Genomic DNA, 19,091 nt, shown 5'->3' with positions numbered 1-19,091 from the left:
ACTAATGTTTAGCTCTCTTCAAAAGCCTTCCCCATTAGTTTTCTGCGGCAGTCTTAGCTGCTCGATGCGAGCGATAGAAGCGCTATGAAAGATATTTTGCTACATACTGGAAGAACAGACCATTACTTTCAACATTTCTATTGTAGCACTTTACAGTTTTTCAATAGTAAAAGTTTTTGTCCCACAATTTTGGTCATGAAAGGCTTAATTGTCTCTATTTTTTTTCTACTCACAGGTGAATAAAATATCAGTTGTGAAAACGTGGCTTACCTATGTTAACACTATAAAAGTCAGTGAAATAGTAATAAAAGAATTCAAGAGCCTTTTATAGCAGCAGCGTCACCGTGTGCCATAGCCCTGCGTTGTTGATGCCGCTTCGTTGCGGCTGCACACCTTTCGGCAGCTTCTGACCTGTAACAAACTTTCTCGTAAGCTTCACGGCCAATAAAAAGGTATTGAAGGAGTCTGGTTTTCCTTATATTGCGCATTGTGTTCATACTACACGTTCCGAACTCACAAGCAGCGTAGCACCTGTAGGACCATGCTGCTGAGACTTGGTCTGCTCTTCCTACACGTGAGTTTATAGCGTTGAAATATACTGCTGGCGGGCACATTTCCTCAGTGATAATAATTAAATTTCAATAAAGCGTTCACTTTTCCTGCAGAATATGGAAATATTTGGCGCTCCTGACTGTTCCTTTCGTGTTTTCGTTTACATGTATTTCATGTTTTCTACATTCTGTGCAGGTAACATACGCGCAGGCTCCGCCCGGCAGAAGCTTGCTGAAGCTTCGCAGTGACAGCGGGCCCTGCGCCCATGAGCCCGTCGTGCTGCGGGTGCGCGTCCCACAATACGTCCACGAGCCGAGCGCCGCGCTCATCATGGCGTCGCTCACAAAGGGTCTCTGTCCCGTAGTGCGCGCCGCCGCCAGAGGGCAGGCCTTCTTCGGCAACGACACTCAGGAGTTCCCCCTTCACGACAGCGGCCTTGGTGAGGGGAGGTAGAAGGTCCTTTTGCCGCGAGAGCAGTCATTGTTGCCCTCAAAAATTGTTCGTAGTAGGATGGAAAGTTGGGCTAGTTGGGTTATATTTTTCTTTTAATATTATCATAGTACATAACGCTTGATTTATACTACAGCTCTAGAACCCAGTGACGTGGCACTGCAGAAGGCACAGAGAGTGCGCGTCTGTCATGGCTTATCACCTTATTTAATGAAAAACGAGGATTCGTAATTTTACGCCCACTTAGCACCCCTTTGGCTCCGAACAAGCACATACCAAGGGTAAAATTGAAAATTTGTTTTTGGGCAAAGTAAAAGGCTCAGTATCTGTCTCACATATCGGTGGACACCTGAACCACGCCGTAAGGGAAGGTAAAAAGGAGGAAATGAAAGAAGAAAGGAAGAAAGAGGCGCCGTAGTGGAGGGCTCCGGAATAATTTCGACCACCTGGGAATCTTTGAAGTGCATTGACATCGCACAGCATAAGAAGAGTGCAAAATCTGAATTCGCTAGAAGGTGAAAATCAAGGGTGTCCCGACAGTGCTAAATTACAGGTTGTATGAATTTAGGTAAAAGGGTTTAACGCACCAAAGCGACTCAGATTATGAGGGACGCCGTAGTGAAGGCCTGCGGACATTTGCGACCACCTGTGGTTCATTAACCTGCACTGACACCGCAGAGTAGATGGCTTTCCAGCATTTCGCCTCCATCCAAGTACCAGCGCTGTGGCCGAACTCGAACCAGTCTCTTTCTGATGAACATATAATGCGGTTAGATGACCGTTGTCCTTATGAGTAACGGAGTGGGTTCCAATAGAAGGCAAGCAGTGTAGCAGGGGCAGCAGAAAGTTAAGTGGGTGGATTATCTTAAGAAGATTTCAAGGATGCAGCGACCGCTACTGACAGTGAACAGCGTTAATTGGAGAGAAACGGGAGAGGCCTTTGCCCTGCAGCAGGCGTTGTCAGGCTGGTGATGATGATGATGATTTTAAAGTATTTTTATTTGAGCTCATGTGTGAGATGACGCCAATACTCTGAAGGATTTTCAGAACCGGTGTAACTATCCCTGCGCCTATATGCGTCAGCAGTCAGTTAGTCAGCAGTCCTCCCTCGTGCTTTTATTTCTCCGTTTTTCATCTTTCCTGCACTCCTTTTTCTCGCACGAATCCTCTTCATCACGCCCAGATTGCAGTTAAGCTTCAGCGTCTAAAGTCACATCACCTTGAGCCATCAAGCGGTCCGGTTACCTCACCATCTTCGACGGTACTCGACCGGAATAGATGCGTGAAAATCGAGAGTGCAAAACATACAGCACGAAAGTTGTTAAACATACAGGTTTGTGGTTCTCTGCTGCTTCGTTTACATGAAAAATTATTACCGGTGAACAGAAACTAATGGCAAACAGTTTTCTTCTACAACCTGATTCCGCAGTATTGTATGAATTTAAAGAGCACGCGTAAATGTCGAGCGAAACGATACTTCCACTTAATACCCCCAGGGCCGCTTGGCATTACAGAGGGGTAAACGTTATTCAAACAGCTTCTGTTAGCGGTTTTTATGGTGAAAAATAACGTCGAAACTATTAACGTAATGACAACGGGCGCCTCAGAGTATTAGCTGGAACCTACTGCGGTTTAAATCAATCATATAAACCATTCCAATTAAGTAGTACTCTTCATCCAAAGTTTCAAATTAAACGCGGCTTAGTGTTAGAGGTGGATTTCAATATAGCGTAATAGAGGGATCGTAAACTTCATCAAAAGCGCCATCTGGAGGAAGGCCAATACAGTCCATTAAGTCCTGTTACACAACAGTGGCCTTCTTCTAACAGCAAAATTTTCTTCTAATGTAGTCAAATTACCTTCGAGAAAATTTTGTGACGTCCGAAGCTCACACTGCGCTGCAACTTTACGGTGTCGCATGCATGATAAGGTGCGACAAAAAGGAAAGCACAATGAGAACAGTGCATGTTGATCAGCCTCAGACAACAGGTGAATGACTGAAATTATATGGAATGAAGAGTGCCACATAACACGGAGAAAAATTGTTTATAACTGAAGATCGGCGCAAATGGCCGAACACAGCGTGCAAACTCAGGACAGCAGTAGAGAAAGACAACCACTGAGCGGGCGTAGCGTTGTGCTCACCTTCCGCTCTCTTTAGTAAAACATTGCAAGCACTATTCTATTCTCTTGAATTCAAAAGTCTCATTGTTGGTTAATACGACAGCGCAGGAAAAGGACTGGAACTTTCTGGGATCGAGAGCGCCAATTTACAATGCCACAAATAGATTGGGATTGAAGAAAGGGACACATTGCACACAACATCGTACAAAAACAGGTGAGAAGCGGAGAAATGCAAGGAGTAAGCAGACATAGCTCAACGTTCAACTTATGCTTAATGTCACAAAATATTGCAAGCGGCATTATTTCTCGTGATCAGTCTCTATTTTATAAGTAAATTTGAGCGCAGGTGAAGCACAGAAACTTTTTGAGATCAGTAGCTCCAATTTACACTCAGACAAAAAACTTTGAACTAAAGTTGCCCAGATATTGCAGAGAGCAGCCTAGAAAAACAGGTCAAAAGCAGAAAAAGCCAAACACTGAGCGAACATATCGCTGCGTTCACCTCTGCTTACATTCCTAAAGTAAAGCAAACGTTATTTTTGTGCTCTTGTTCAGCCTCATTTTTTTATTAATAAGTGAATGCGCAGGTGGACTGAAACTGTTTAGATCAATAGAAACCAATTTACACTAAGACAAAAAAGCCTAGAACTAAAGATTACAGAAAACAGCCTGGAAAAACAGGTCGGGAGCAGAGAAAGACAAACACTGAGCAGACAGCGCGGTGGTCACCTGTGCTTACTTTCGTAAAGTATAGCACACGTTATTTTTTACTACAGATCAGTCTCAATTTTTAATAATACGTCAGAGCGCAGGGGAAGGACTCAAGCTTTTGGGATCATTAGCACCACTTTACACTCAAAGAGCTTAGAAGTAAAGATGCGCACATATTACTGAAAACAGCCTTTAAGAACAGGTCGGAAGCAGAGAAAGACAAACACTGAGCGGACATAGCATTCTGTGTTCCTCTTCTTACATTCATAATGCATTGCACATATTATTTTTTTGTTTTGATCAGTCTCATGTTTTATTATAAAGTGAGAGTGCCGGTGAAGGACTCAAATTTTTTGGGATCAAAAGAAACAAATTTACACCAAGACAAAAACCCTTGAAGTAAAGTTTCGCACGTATTACAGCAAACAGCCTGGAAAAATAGGTCGAAAGCAGAGAAGGACAAACTATGAGAGGGCAATAGCACTGTGTTGAGCTGTGCTTACTTTCATTAAAAGTATAGCACGCGTCGATTTTCTGTACTTGTTAGACTTTTTTTAATAATAAGTGAGAGCGCAGGTGAAAGAGAAACTTTTTGGGATCAGTAGAACATATTTACATCCAGACTAAAAGCTTACAAGTAAATATGCGCACATTTTGCAAAAAACGGCCTGGAAAAACATATTGGAAGCAGAGAGAGACAAACACTGAGCGGACATTGCGCTATGTTCACCTGTGCATACATTCACGCAGTATAGCACACATTATTCATTTCTTCTGACCAGTCTCTTGTTGTATTAAATGAGACCACAGGTGAAGGACTGAATTTTTTTAGGATCAGCAGCACCAATTTACATGCAGTCAAAAAGCCTAGAAGTAAATATCCGCGTCATATTAAAGAAAACAGCCTGCAAAACCAGGTTATAAAGATAACAAGACAAACACTGAGCGGACATAGCGCTGTGTTCACCTGTTCTTACTTTCGTAAAGGATAGCAAACGTTGCTTTTGTTTCAACCAGTCTCATGTTGTATTAATAAATGAGATCGCAGGTGAAGGACTGAAACTTTTGGGGATCAGCAGAACAAATTTACACTCTGACAAAAAGCCTAGAAGTAAATATCCGCGTCATATTAAAAAAACAGCCTGCAAAAACAGGTCGCAAAGAGAACAAGACAAAGACTGAGCGGACATAGCGCTGTGTTCACCTGTTCTTACTTCCGTAAAGGATAGCAAACGTTGCTTTTGTTTTGACCAGTCTCATGTTGTATTAATAAATGAGATCGCAGGTGAACGACTGAAACTTTTGGGGATCAGCAGAACAAATTTACACTCTGACAAAAAGCCTAGAAGTAAATATGCGCGTAATGTTGCAGAAAACAGCCTGCCAAGAAATGTCGCAAACAGAGCAAGACACGCACTGAGCGGACACAGCGCTGTGTTCATCTGTGCTTACTTTCTTAAGGTATAGCACACAGTATTCATTTCTTTTGACCAGTATCAAGTTGTATTCAAAAATTAGAGCGCAGGTGAAGGACTAAAACATTTTGGGGACAGCAGCACCAATTTTCACTCAGACCAAAATCCTAGAAGTAAATAACCGCGTCATATTACAGAAAACAGCCTGCCAAAACAGGTCGCAAACAGAGCAAGACAAACACTGAGCGGAGATAGCGCTGTGTTCACCTGTGCTTACTTTCTTGAGGTATAGCACACATTATTCATTTCTTTTGAGCAGTCTCATGTTGTATTCATAAATGAGAGCGCAGGTGAAGGACAAAAACGTTTTGGGGTCAGCAGCACCAATTTACACTCAGACAAAAAGCCTAGAAGTAAATATGGGCGTCATATAATCGAAAACAGCCTCCCAAATCAGGTCGCAAACAGAGCAAGACAAACACTGAGCGGTCATAGCGCTGTGTTCACCTGTGCTTACTTTCGTAAAGTATCGCAAACGTTGCCTTTTTCTTGTTTTGAGCAATCTCATATTGTATTAAGAATTGAGACCACAGGTGGACTGAAACTTTTTGGGATCAGCAGCACCAATTTACACTCAGACAAAAAGCCTAGAAGTAAATATGGGCGTCATATAACAGAAAACAGCCTCCCAAAACAGGTCGCAAACAGAGCAAGACAAACACTGAGCGGTCATAGCGCTGTGTTCACCTGTGCTTACTTTCGTAAAGTATCGCAAACGTTGCCTTTTTCTTGTTTTGAGCAATCTCATATTGTATTAAGAATTGAGACCACAGGTGGACTGAAACTTTTTGGGATCAGCAGCACCAATTTACACTCAGACAAAAAGCCTAGAAGTAAATATGGGCGTCATATAACAGAAAACAGCCTCCCAAAACAGGTCGCAAACAGAGCAAGACAAACACTGAGCGGTCATAGCGCTGTGTTCACCTGTGCTTACTTTCGTAAAGTATCGCAAACGTTGCCTTTTTCTTGTTTTGAGCAATCTCATATTGTATTAAGAATTGAGACCACAGGTGGACTGAAACTTTTTGGGATCAGCAGCACCAATTTACACTCAGACAAAAAGCCTAGAAGTAAATATGGGCGTCATATAACAGAAAACAGCCTCCCAAAACAGGTCGCAAACAGAGCAAGACAAACACTGAGCGGTCATAGCGCTGTGTTCACCTGTGCTTACTTTCGTAAAGTATCGCAAACGTTGCTTTTTTCTTGTTTTGAGCAATCTCATATTGTATTAAGAATTGAGACCGCAGGTGGACTGAAACTTTTTGGGATCAGCAGCCCAAATTTACACTGAGACAAAAAGCGTAAATTAAATATGCGCGTAATATTACAGAAAACAGCCTCCCAAAACAGGTCGCAAACAGAGCAAGACAAACACTGAGCGGTCATAGCGCTGTGTTCACCTGTGCTTACTTTCGTAAAGTATCGCAAACGTTGCCTTTTTCTTGTTTTGAGCAATCTCATATTGTATTAAGAATTGAGACCACAGGTGGACTGAAACTTTTTGGGATCAGCAGCCCAAATTTACACTGAGACAAAAAGCGTAAATTAAATATGCGCGTAATATTACAGAAAACAGCCTCCCAAAACAGGTCGCAAACAGAGCAAGACAAACACTGAGCGGTCATAGCGCTGTGTTCACCTGTGCTTACTTTCGTAAAGTATCGCAAACGTTGCCTTTTTCTTGTTTTGAGCAATCTCATATTGTATTAAGAATTGAGACCACAGGTGGACTGAAACTTTTTGGGATCAGCAGCACCAATTTACACTCAGACAAAAAGCCTAGAAGTAAATATAGGCGTCATATAATCGAAAACAGCCTCCCAAATCAGGTCGCAAACAGAGCAAGACAAACACTGAGCGGTCATAGCGCTGTGTTCACCTGTGCTTACTTTCGTAAAGTATCGCAAACGTTGCCTTTTTCTTGTTTTGAGCAATCTCATATTGTATTAAGAATTGAGACCACAGGTGGACTGAAACTTTTTGGGATCAGCAGCACCAATTTACACTCAGACAAAAAGCCTAGAAGTAAATATGGGCGTCATATAACAGAAAACAGCCTCCCAAAACAGGTCGCAAACAGAGCAAGACAAACACTGAGCGGTCATAGCGCTGTGTTCACCTGTGCTTACTTTCGTAAAGTATCGCAAACGTTGCCTTTTTCTTGTTTTGAGCAATCTCATATTGTATTAAGAATTGAGACCGCAGGTGGACTGAAACTTTTTGGGATCAGCAGCCCAAATTTACACTCAGACAAAAAGCGTAAATTAAATATGCGCGTAATATTACAGAAAAAGCCTCCCAAAACAGGTCGCAAACAGAGCAAGACAAACACTGAGCGGTCATAGCGCTGTGTTCACCTGTGCTTACTTTCGTAAAGTATCGCAAACGTTGCCTTTTTCTTGTTTTGAGCAATCTCATATTGTATTAAGAATTGAGACCACAGGTGGACTGAAACTTTTTGGGATCAGCAGCACCAATTTACACTCAGACAAAAAGCCTAGAAGTAAATATGGGCGTCATATAACAGAAAACTGCCTCCCAAAACAGGTCGCAAACAGAGCAAGACAAACACTGAGCGGTCATAGCGCTGTGTTCACCTGTGCTTACTTTGGTAAAGTATCGCAAACGTTGCTTTTTTCTTGTTTTGAGCAGTCTCATATTGTATTAAGAATTGAGACCGCAGGTGGACTGAAACTTTTTGGGATCAGCAGCACCAATTTACACACACACAAAAAGCCTAGAAGTAAATATGCGCGTCATGTAACAGAAAACAGCCTCCCAAAACAGGTTGCGAACGCAGCAAGACAAACACTGAGCGGAGATAGCGCTGCGTTCACCTGTGCTTACTTTCTTGAGGTATAGCACACATTATTCATTTCTTTTGAGCAGTCTCATGTTGTATTCATAAATGAGAGCGCAGGTGAAGGACAAAAACGTTTTGGGGTCAGCAGCACAAATTTACACTCAGACAAAAAGCGTAGAATTAAATATGCGCGTCATATAACAGAAAACAGCCTCCCAAACCAGGTCGCAAGCAGAGCAAGACAAACACTGAGCGGTCATAGCGCTGTGTTCACCTGTGCTTACTTTCGTAAAGTATCGCAAACGTTGCTTTTTTTTATTTGAGCAGTCTCATATTGTATTAAGAATTGAGAGCGCAGGTGAAGGACTGAAACTTTTTGGAATCAGCAGCACCAATTTACACTCAGACAAAAACCCTAGAAGTAAATATGGGCGTCATATAACGGAAAACAGCTTCCCAAAACAGGTCGCAAACAGAGCAAGATAAACACTGAGCGGTCATAGCGCTGTGTTCACCTGTGCTTACTTTCGTAAAGTATCACAAACGTTGCTTTTTTTGATTTGAGCAGTCTCATATTGTATTAAGAATTGAGAGCGCAGGTGAAGGACTCAAACTTTTTGGAATCAGCAGCACCAATTTACACTCAGACAAAAACCCTAGAAGTAAATATGGGCGTCATATAACGGAAAACAGCCTCCCAAAACAGGTCGCAAACAGAGCAAGACAAACACTGAGCGGTCATAGCGCTGTGTTCACCTGTGCTTACTTTCGTAAAGTATCACAAACGTTGCTTTTTTTGATTTGAGCAGTCTCATATTGTATTAAGAATTGAGAGCGCAGGTGAAGGACTGAAACTTTTTGGAATCAGCAGCACCAATTTACACTCAGACAAAAACCCTAGAAGTAAATATGGGCGTCATATAACGGAAAACAGCCTCCCAAAACAGGTCGCAAACAGAGCAAGACAAACACTGAGCGGTCATAGCGCTGTGTTCACCTGTGCTTACTTTCGTAAAGTATCACAAACGTTGCTTTTTTTGATTTGAGCAGTCTCATATTGTATTAAGAATTGAGAGCGCAGGTGAAGGACTGAAACTTTTTGGAATCAGCAGCACCAATTTACACTCAGACAAAAACCCTAGAAGTAAATATGGGCGTCATATAACGGAAAACAGCCTCCCAAAACAGGTCGCAAACAGAGCAAGACAAACACTGAGCGGTCATAGCGCTGTGTTCACCTGTGCTTACTTTCGTAAAGTATCACAAACGTTGCTTTTTTTGATTTGAGCAGTCTCATATTGTATTAAGAATTGAGAGCGCAGGTGAAGGACTGAAACTTTTTGGAATCAGCAGCACCAATTTACACTCAGACAAAAACCCTAGAAGTAAATATGGGCGTCATATAACGGAAAACAGCCTCCCAAAACAGGTCGCAAACAGAGCAAGACAAACACTGAGCGGTCATAGCGCTGTGTTCACCTGTGCTTACTTTCGTAAAGTATCGCAAACGTTGCTTTTTTTGATTTGAGCAGTCTCATATTGTATTAAGAATTGAGACCGCAGGTGAAGGACTGAAACTTTTTGGAATCAGCAGCACCAATTTACACTCAGACAAAAACCCTAGAAGTAAATATGGGCGTCATATAACGGAAAACAGCCTCCCAAAACAGGTCGCAAACAGAGCAAGACAAACACTGAGCGGTCATAGCGCTGTGTTCACCTGTGCTTACTTTCGTAAAGTATCGCAAACGTTGCTTTTTTTGATTTGAGCAGTCTCATATTGTATTAAGAATTGAGACCGCAGGTGAAGGACTGAAACTTTTTGGAATCAGCAGCACCAATTTACACTCAGACAAAAACCCTAGAAGTAAATATGGGCGTCATATAACGGAAAACAGCCTCCCAAAACAGGTCGCAAACAGAGCAAGACAAACACTGAGCGGTCATAGCGCTGTGTTCACCTGTGCTTACTTTCGTAAAGTATCGCAAACATTGCTTTTTTTTGTGTTTTGAGCAGTCTCATGTTGTATTAAGAATTGAGACCGCTGGTGGACTGAAACTTTTTGGGATCAGCAGCACCAATTTACACTCAGACAAAAACCCTAGAAGTAAATATGGGCGTCATATAACGGAAAACAGCCTCCCAAAACAGGTCGCAAACAGAGCAAGACAAACACTGAGCGCTCATAGCGCTGTGTTCACCTGTGCTTACTTTCGTAAAGTATCGCAAACATTGCTTTTTTTTGTTTTGAGCAGTCTCATGTTGTATTAAGAATTGAGACCGCAGGTGGACTGAAACTTTTTGGGATCAGCAGCACCAATTTACACTCAGACAAAAAGCCTAGAAGTAAATATGCGCGTCATATTACAGAAAACAGCCTGCCAAAACAGGTCGCAAACAGAGCAAGGCAAGCACTGAGCGGACACAGCGCTGTGCTAACCTGTGCTTACTTTTGTAAACTATAGCAAACGTGTTTTTTTACCAGTTTCATGTATTAATAAATGAGAGCGCAGGCGAAGGATTGAAACCATTTTCGGATCAGCAGCGCCAGTTTACACTCAGGCAAAAAGCCTAGAAGTAAATATGGGCATCATATTACTGAAAACAGCCTGCCAAAACAGGTCGCAAAGAGAGCAAGGCAAGCACTTAGCGGACACAGCGCTGTGCTAACCTGTGCTTACTTATGTAAACTATAGCAAACGTGTTTTTTTACCAGTCTCTTGTATTAATAAATGAGAGCGCAGGCGAAGGATTGAAACCATTTTCGGATCAGCAGCGCCAATTTACACTCAGACAAAAAGCCTAGAAGTAAATATGCGCGTCATATTACAGAAAACAGCCTGCCAAAACAGCTCGCAAACAGAGCAAGGCAAGCACTGAGCGGACACAGCGCTGTGCTAACCTGTGCTTACTTTTGTAAGCTATAGCAAACGTGTTTTTTTACCTGTCTCATGTACTAATAAATTAGAGCGCAGGCGAAGGATTGAAACCATTTTCCGATCAGCAGCGCCAATTTACACTCAGACAAAAAGCCTAGAAGTAAATATGCGCGTCATATTACAAAAAACAGCCTCCCAAAACAGGTCGCAAACAGAGCAAGACAAACACTGAGCGGTCATAGCGCTGTGTTCACCTGTGCTTACTTTCGTAAAGTATCGCAAACGTTTTTTTTTTTCTTTTGAGCAGTATCATATTGTATTAAGAATTGAGATCGCAGGTGAAGGACTGAAACTTTTTGGGATCAGCAGCACCAATTTACACTCAGACAAAAAGCCTAGAAGTAAATATGCGCGTCATATTACAGAAAACAGCCTGCCACAACAGGTCGCAAACAGAGCAAGGCAAGCACTGAGCGGACACAGCGCTGTGCTAACCTGTGCTTACTTTTGTAAACTATAGCAAACGTGTTTTTTTACCAGTTTCATGTATTAATAAATGAGAGTGCAGGCGAAGGATTGAAACCATTTTCGGATCAGCATCGCCAGTTTACACTCAGACAAAAAGCCTAGAAGTAAATATGCGTATCATATTACTGAAAACAGCCTGCCAAAACAGGTCGCAAACAGAGCAAGGGAAGCACTGAGCGGACACAGCGCTGTGCTAACCTGTGCTTACTTATGTAAACTATAGCAAACGTGTTTTTTACCAGTCTCTTGTATTAATAAATGAGAGCGCAGGCGAAGGATTGAAACCATTTTCGGATCAGAAGCGCCAATTTACACTCAGACAAAAAGCCTAGAAGTAAATATGCGCGTCATATTACAGAAAACAGCCTGCCAAAACAGGTCGCAAACAGAGCAAGGCAAGCACTGAGCGGACACAGCGCTGTGCTAACCTGTGCTTACTTTTGTAAACTATAGCAAACGTGTTTTTTTACCTGTCTCATGTACTAATAAATTAGAGCGCAGGCGAAGGATTGAAACCATTTTCCGATCAGCAGCGCCAATTTACACTCAGACAAAAAGCCTAGAAGTAAATATGCGCGTCATATTACAAAAAACAGCCTCCCAAAACAGGTCGGAAACAGAGCAAGACAAACACTGAGCGGTCATAGCGCTGTGTTCACCTGTGCTTACTTTCGTAAAGTATCGCAAACGTTTTTTTTTTCTTTTGAGCAGTATCATATTGTATTAAGAATTGAGATCGCAGGTGAAGGACTGAAACTTTTGGGGATCAGCAGCACCAATTTACACTCAGACAAAAAGCCTAGAAGTAAATATGCGCGTCATATTACAGAAAACAGCATGCCAAAACAGGTCGCAAACAGAGCAAGGCAAGCACTGAGCGGACACAGCGCTGTGCTAACCTGTGCTTACTTTTGTAAACCATAGCAAACGCGTTTTTTTACCAGTCTCATGTAATAATAAATGAGAGCACAGGTGAAGGATTGAAACCATTGTCGGACCAGCAGCGCCAATTTACACTCAAACAAAAAACCTAGAAGTAAATATGCGCGTCATATTACAGAAAACAGCCTGCCAAAACAGGTCGCAAACAGAGCAAGGCAAGCACTGAGCGGACACAGCACTGTGCTAACCTGTGCTTACTTTTGTAAACTATAGCAAACGTGTTTTTTTACCAGTCTCGAGTGTTAATAAATGAGAGCGCAGTCGAAGGATTGAAACCATTTTCGGATCAGCAGCGCCAATTTACACTCAGACAAAAAGCCTAGAAGTAAATATGCGCGTCATATTACAGAAAACAGCCTGCCAAAACAGCAAGGTTTGTTGCTGGGCGAGTTGGTTGGGGTACATCTTGAGAACACAGCGCTTGCAGACAAAGGACCAGAACAAGAAGGACACACACCTGCGTGTGTGTCCTTCTTGTTCTGGTCCTTTGTCTGCAAGCGCTGTGTTCTCAAGATGCCAAAACAGGTCGCAAACAGAGCAAGGCAAGCACTGAGCGGACACAGCGCTGTGCTAACCTGTGCTTACTTTTGAAAACTATAGCAAACGTGTTTTTTTACCAGTCTCATGTATTAATAAATGAGAGCGCAGGCGAAGGATTGAAACCATGTTCGGATCAGCAGCGCCAATTTACACTCAGACAAAAAGTACAGAAGTAAATATGCGAGTCATATTACAGAAAACAGCCTCCCAAAACAGGTCGCAAACAGAGCAATACAAACACTGAGCGGACACAGCACTGTGCTAACCTGTGCTTACTTTTGTAAACTATAGCAAACGTGTTTTTTTACCAGTCTCGAGTGTTAATAAATGAGAGCGCAGGCGAAGGATTGAAACCATTTTCGGATCAGCAGCGCCAATTTACACTCAGACAAAAAGCCTAGAAGTAAATATGCGCGTCATATTACAGAAAACAGCCTGCCAAAACAGCAAGGTTTGTTGCTGGGCGAGGTGGTTGGGGTACATCTTGAGAACACAGCGCTTGCAGACAAAGGACCAGAACAAGAAGGACACACACCTGCGTGTGTGTCCTTCTTGTTCTGGTCCTTTGTCTGCAAGCGCTGTGTTCTCAAGATGCCAAAACAGGTCGCGAACAGAGCAAGGCAAGCACTTAGCGGACACAGCGTTGTGCTAACCTGTGCTTACTTTTGTAAACTGTAACAAACGTGTTTTTTTTACCAGTCTCATGTATTAATAAATGAGAGCGCAGGCGAAGGATTGAAACCATTTTCGGATCAGCAGCGCCAATTTACACTCAGACAAAAAGCCTAGAATTAAATATGCGCGACATATTACAGAAAACAGCCTGTCAAAACAGGTCGCAAACAGAGCAAGGCAAGCACTGAGCGGACACAGCGCTGTGCTAACCTGTGCTTACTTTTGTAAACTATAGCAAATGTGTTTTTTACCAGTCTCATGTATTAATAAATGAGCGCGCAGGCGAAGGATTGAAAGCATTTTCAGATCAGCAGCGCCAATTTACACTCAGACAAAAAGCCTAGAAGTAAATATGCGCGTCATATTACAGAAAACAGCCTGCCAAAACAGGTCGCAAACAAAGCAAGGCAAGCACTGAGCGGACACAGCGCTGTGCTAGCCTGTGCTTACTTTTGTAAACTATAGCAAACGTGTTTTTTTAACAGTCTCATGTATTAATAAATGAGAGCGCAGACGAAGGATAGAAACCATTTTCGGATCAGCAGCGCCAATTTACACTCAGACAAAAGGCCTAGAAGTAAATATGCGCGTCATATTACAGAAAACAGCCTGCCAAAACAGGTCGCAAACAGAGCAAGGCAAGCACTGAGCGGACACAGCGCTGTGCTCACCTGTGCTTACTTTTGTAAACTATAGCAAACGTGTTTTTTTTTTTTACCAGTCTCATGTATTATTAAATGAGAGCGCAGGTGAAGGATTGAAACCATTTTCAGATCAGCAGCGCCAATTTACACTCAGACAAAGAGCCTAGAAGTAAATATGCGCGACATATTACAGAAAACAGCTTGAAGAAAATGGTCGCAAGCAAAGCAAGACAAACACCGAGCGGACATAGCGCTGTGTTAAACTGTACTTACTTTCATAAAGTATAGCAAAAGTTGTTTTTTGTTTTTACCAGTCCCATGTTGTATTAATAAATGAGAGCGCAGATGATGGACTGAAAATGTTTGGGGTCAGTAGCACCAGTTTACACTCAGACAAACTGCCTAGAACTAAAAATGGGCACATATTACAGAAAAGAGCTTGAGAAAAGAAGGTTAGAAGCAGAGAAAGTCATACACTGAGTGGACATAGCGCTCTGTTGACCTGTGCTTACTTTCCTAAAATATAGCAAACGTTATTCCTTTCTCTTGATCAATATCATTTTTATGAATACTTGAGAGTGCAGGTGAAGGAATGAAACTTTTTGCGATTAGCAGCACCAATCTGCACTCAGACAAAAGAGCTTAGAGCTAAATATGGGCACATATCACAGAAAAGAGCCTTAAGAACAGGTCAGAAGCAGAGGAAGACCAACACTGAGCGTGCATAGCAGTCTTTAGACCTGTGCTTATTTTTTGTAAAATTTACAGTTATAAAATATACTAAACCGTATTCTTTCCCTTGGCCATTCTGATTTTTTATTACTTACTGAAAGCGCAGGTGAAGGACTGAATGTTTTGGTAAACAGTAGCGCCAATTTACCCTTACACACGAAGCTTAGAAAATGGGCGCACATGACAGGAAACGTAGTGCAACAGGACAGTAGCGTAGAAAGCGCAGACTTAGCGGAAAATATTCCAAGCGGTATTTTTGCAGCCAAAAGCTTCACTACGCTAGGTAAAGCTGTGGTCATGTAGGCCCTAGAATGATGTTGAACAACCTTCAGCTCAACCACGTTTTTCCCTTCCTTACAGCGCGGTTTGGGTGTACACGGATATATGTGAGACAGTTACTGCGTCATTTCATTTCCTCATAACCAATTTTCGCTGGCAAAGTTTAGTTCTTTTCGAAAGCAAAGGAAGGGCTCAAAAAACGGGGTTCCTGGATAGTGGACATCTCAGTTGCGCTTTGAGGTACGTGGTGGTAATGAGAGAAGAAAGAGAGAGATGTGGGCTGCATGCATTTGCGCTGACAACGTTGGGGCAAACACGCGACACTGCAGCAATAGGCCCGAGCGTTGATTGGGTGACCAGCCTCTCGCGATGCACCACTTGTTTAACTGCCACCTCCAAGGGCGGCAAAGTGGCCGCACTGCCCATCTAGTGTGCAGAACGGCTACAACGTTACAGACGCCAAGCCACGTCTAATGTGCCGATAAGCCACATCTCTCGCTGTCTATCAGTGTTTAGCAGTACTTGAACCACAGCTGATTTGTTTTCTGCTCATCTGTCTGATTTTGTATTGTGTTAGAGTCTCGCTAGCGGCAGCAGTTCAATCCTGCGACCTATTTTAGGAATTCTAGCGTTCGATTATATAACGCTGGAACAGCGTCGGCTCACAATTTCAAAGTTATTGTCCTGAGCTGAATTTCTCCCGTGCTCTTTACAATTCCGTCGACATCGGTTACTTTTTATTGCGTCATTATTTCTCTCTGCCGTCCCACACCCGAACATGCCACTGGGTTTCGTTGACGGGATACCCAAAGGCACGTCTATGTGTGCAGCAGAAAAGAAGGGCAAAAAGGTTCAGGGTGTAGTGCGCCACTGTGCCTCATTTCTTTCATCCACACCTAAAAACGCCTTTGGCCAGACATACATAAGCCTGTAGTAAAGCTCGCATGCGCACCATTTCTAGTTCAAATTATGGGCGACTCCACTTACATTATCGACAGGGCCTATGCTTATTCCAGGCCGTAGACCCATATCTCCTCCATCATTAGCTACAGCTCTTCGCTGAAAACAAGTACGGCCTACCAAACATACATTCCTGGATCGGAATTGCTATCCATCTGACGTTTGTCCTTACTTAAATCAAAGGCAGCATTTATCAGATCAAGAAAACATGTTTTGACCAAAGCACCAAGTGCTACGGACAATTTTTTGGAAACTCCACTTAAATGAAATGTGTGCAAGTGTGCGACCCGGCGTTTTGTGCTGTGCCCGAACTGTGGCCGATGGAGACGCCTCTGGACTACGATTCATCATGCGCCAAGCCATTTGCCAAGCGCGCAGGTGCCTTTTATTTGTACTATTTTTTGGGGGGCGGGGGTTCGTTGGGCACATTCCAGGAGCCTGTTGCTACCCCCATAAATACTTGTTTGGAATAATTATGTAGCACTCTGAGGAAGATTGGTCTTCACTGGAAACGTCAATAAACCATTGTTCTGTTTTTCAAAGGTGTCCAGTTTATTATATAAGTGTGTGTGTGTGTGTGTGTGTGTGTGTGTGTGTGTGTGTGTGTGTGTGTGTGTGTGTGTGTGTGTGTGTGTGTGTGTGTGTGTGTGTGTGTGTGTGTGTGTGTGTGTGTGTGTGTGTGTGTGTGTGTGTGTGTGTGTGTGTGTGTGTGTGTGTGTGTGTGTGTGTGTGTGTGTGTGTGTGTGTGTGTAATATAAATCACCAAAAATTGAAGAAACATAGCAGGATTTAATTCACGAGGTTTCGGCTCGAGGACCAGCCATTTTCGAATGTAGTACAGCGTTTGAAACACGCAGTTTTTATAGAACGTGCGCGAGGTACAAAGTTTACAAGTTTACAGCAAAGCACGAATTCAAAGCACTAGGGGGTGAGGGAAGAGACCAGGAAGAACATTTTTTTTAACAAAGGAAGAGAGAGAATCGGTGACAATATAAGAAGGCGTCGCCTAACCTGAATGCAGGTGTTCCCAAGGGGCCGAAAAATTTCTTTTTTTAATAACAAAACAATAAAAAGATTAAGATAATAAAATATAAAAAGGGGGAGATTCTTTCCCACCACCTCTGGGCTGCCTTGGAAAGGCCATCGAGTTCCCGGGTTCGAACCCGACCGCGGCGGCTGCGTTTTTATGGAGGAAAAACGCTAAGGCGCCCGTGTGCTGTGCGATGTCAGTGCACGTTAAAGATCCCCAGGTGGTCGAAATTATTCCGAAGCCCTCCACTACGGCCCCTATTCTACCTTTCTTCTTTCACTCCCTCCTTTATCCCTTCCCTTACGGTGCGGTTCAGGTGTCCAAAGATATATGAGACAGATACTGCGGGAATGCAAATGACGCCTCTAAACGACGAAGAAAGAAAAAAAAGAAAGTAGTGAAAAAAGGAAAGAAAAGCCATTGTACAAGGCTTGGCAATATGCATTCAGAGAAGGGTGGTGGCAACACGAGAGAATACAAAATAGGACATTAAAAAAGGGGGGGATTTTTTTCCACCCCCTCAGGGTTGCCTTCGAAAGGCGTGAAGGGCGCATTTTGGTGACAGGCGTGGAGGGCTTGACCCCTGTACATGCAGAAGGCAACATTCCAGAGGAACTGGTAGGGGGAAGGGAGGGGGGGTAAAGAGGAATGCCGACGAGGCCTCTAAAAAAAGAAGAGAAAAAAGACACAAAAACACAAAGACAAAAAGAATAAGAAAAAGAAAGAAAATAAGGGGAAAAAAGGAAAGACGAGCCATTGTTCAAGACTTGGAAATATTCATTCAGACAAGGGTTGTGCAACACGAGAGAAATAAAAAAATACAAGTTCCTAATCAATCCTTAGAAGGGCTGTGCTCAAGGCTGTGCTTGAGACAAAATTCCTCAACAACTTTCCTTTTAAACCAATATTTTACAGAAGATTCATCAATGACATATTTATGGTCTGGACACATGGTGAAGAAAAACTCACTAAGTTTATTTAGGACTTCAACAGCACTCATCCTAACATCTAGTTTTCCTCGTCGCATTCAGCCTCGACAATGAATTTTCTTGACGTCCAGGTGACCATCACGAAGAACAAACTTGAGACAACAGTCTACAGAAAACCCACCGACCGTCACCAGTACCTACACTACCAGAGCAGTCACACTCGCCATTGTAAAACATCCATCGCTTACAGTCAGTCCCTACGTTTCCGTAGGATTTGCTCTAAAGAAGGCTACTTTGAATCAAACTGCGAGCGACTCCTTGTGGACCCAGCACTAGAGAGGCACCCATTGTCAGTCATCGACGATTCAGTCAAGAAAGCTTCAAAGCATGACCAGCGCGAACTCATAAATGGCAAAAAGCAGCCACGCCCGGACTATCAAGCAAGTCTGGTCCTTACCCATTCGGCTTCAATGCCCAATGTTAGCAAAATTCTTAAAAAAACACCACAACATCCTTCAACAGAGTAAAAAGATGAAAGAAGTTATCCCTGATAACCCCACTTGTTGTGTATAGGCGCGCAAGGAACATCCGGGATACGATAACATCGTCTACAATCGGCAACCATAGCTTCAGAGAATCCGCGCCATGCAATAAACCTGGGTGCAAACTCTGTCCGATGATGACAACAACAACCAGTGCTAAAAGCACAGCGTCATCCTTCTCATTTAAGATAAAAGGTAACTTTTCATGCGACCGCGCTAATGTTGTCTACCTCCTGGAATGTGGCACCTCTAAAGCTCAGTAAGTAGGGCCGACAGTTACACCGTTCAG

The 19,091-nt window shown here is 42.9% G+C and overlaps 1 protein-coding gene across 1 annotated transcript in view; it reads left to right on the top strand.

Moving 5' to 3' along the window:
• The window catches only part of LOC144098221 (calcium-activated chloride channel regulator 3A-1-like), a 1,385,444-nt gene that overhangs the window by 763,933 nt on the left and 602,420 nt on the right, over nt 1-19,091 (top strand). Inside the window, exon 8 of the mRNA XM_077630719.1 lies at nt 748-991. Coding sequence (XP_077486845.1) covers nt 748-991 — 244 coding nt within the window. The remainder of the gene's footprint in view (nt 1-747; nt 992-19,091) is intronic.

Source organism: Amblyomma americanum, chromosome 7, assembly GCF_052857255.1.
Source record: "Amblyomma americanum isolate KBUSLIRL-KWMA chromosome 7, ASM5285725v1, whole genome shotgun sequence".
NCBI classification, from domain to species: domain Eukaryota; kingdom Metazoa; phylum Arthropoda; class Arachnida; order Ixodida; family Ixodidae; genus Amblyomma; species Amblyomma americanum.
This window is presented reverse-complemented; position numbering and strand designations above follow the sequence as displayed.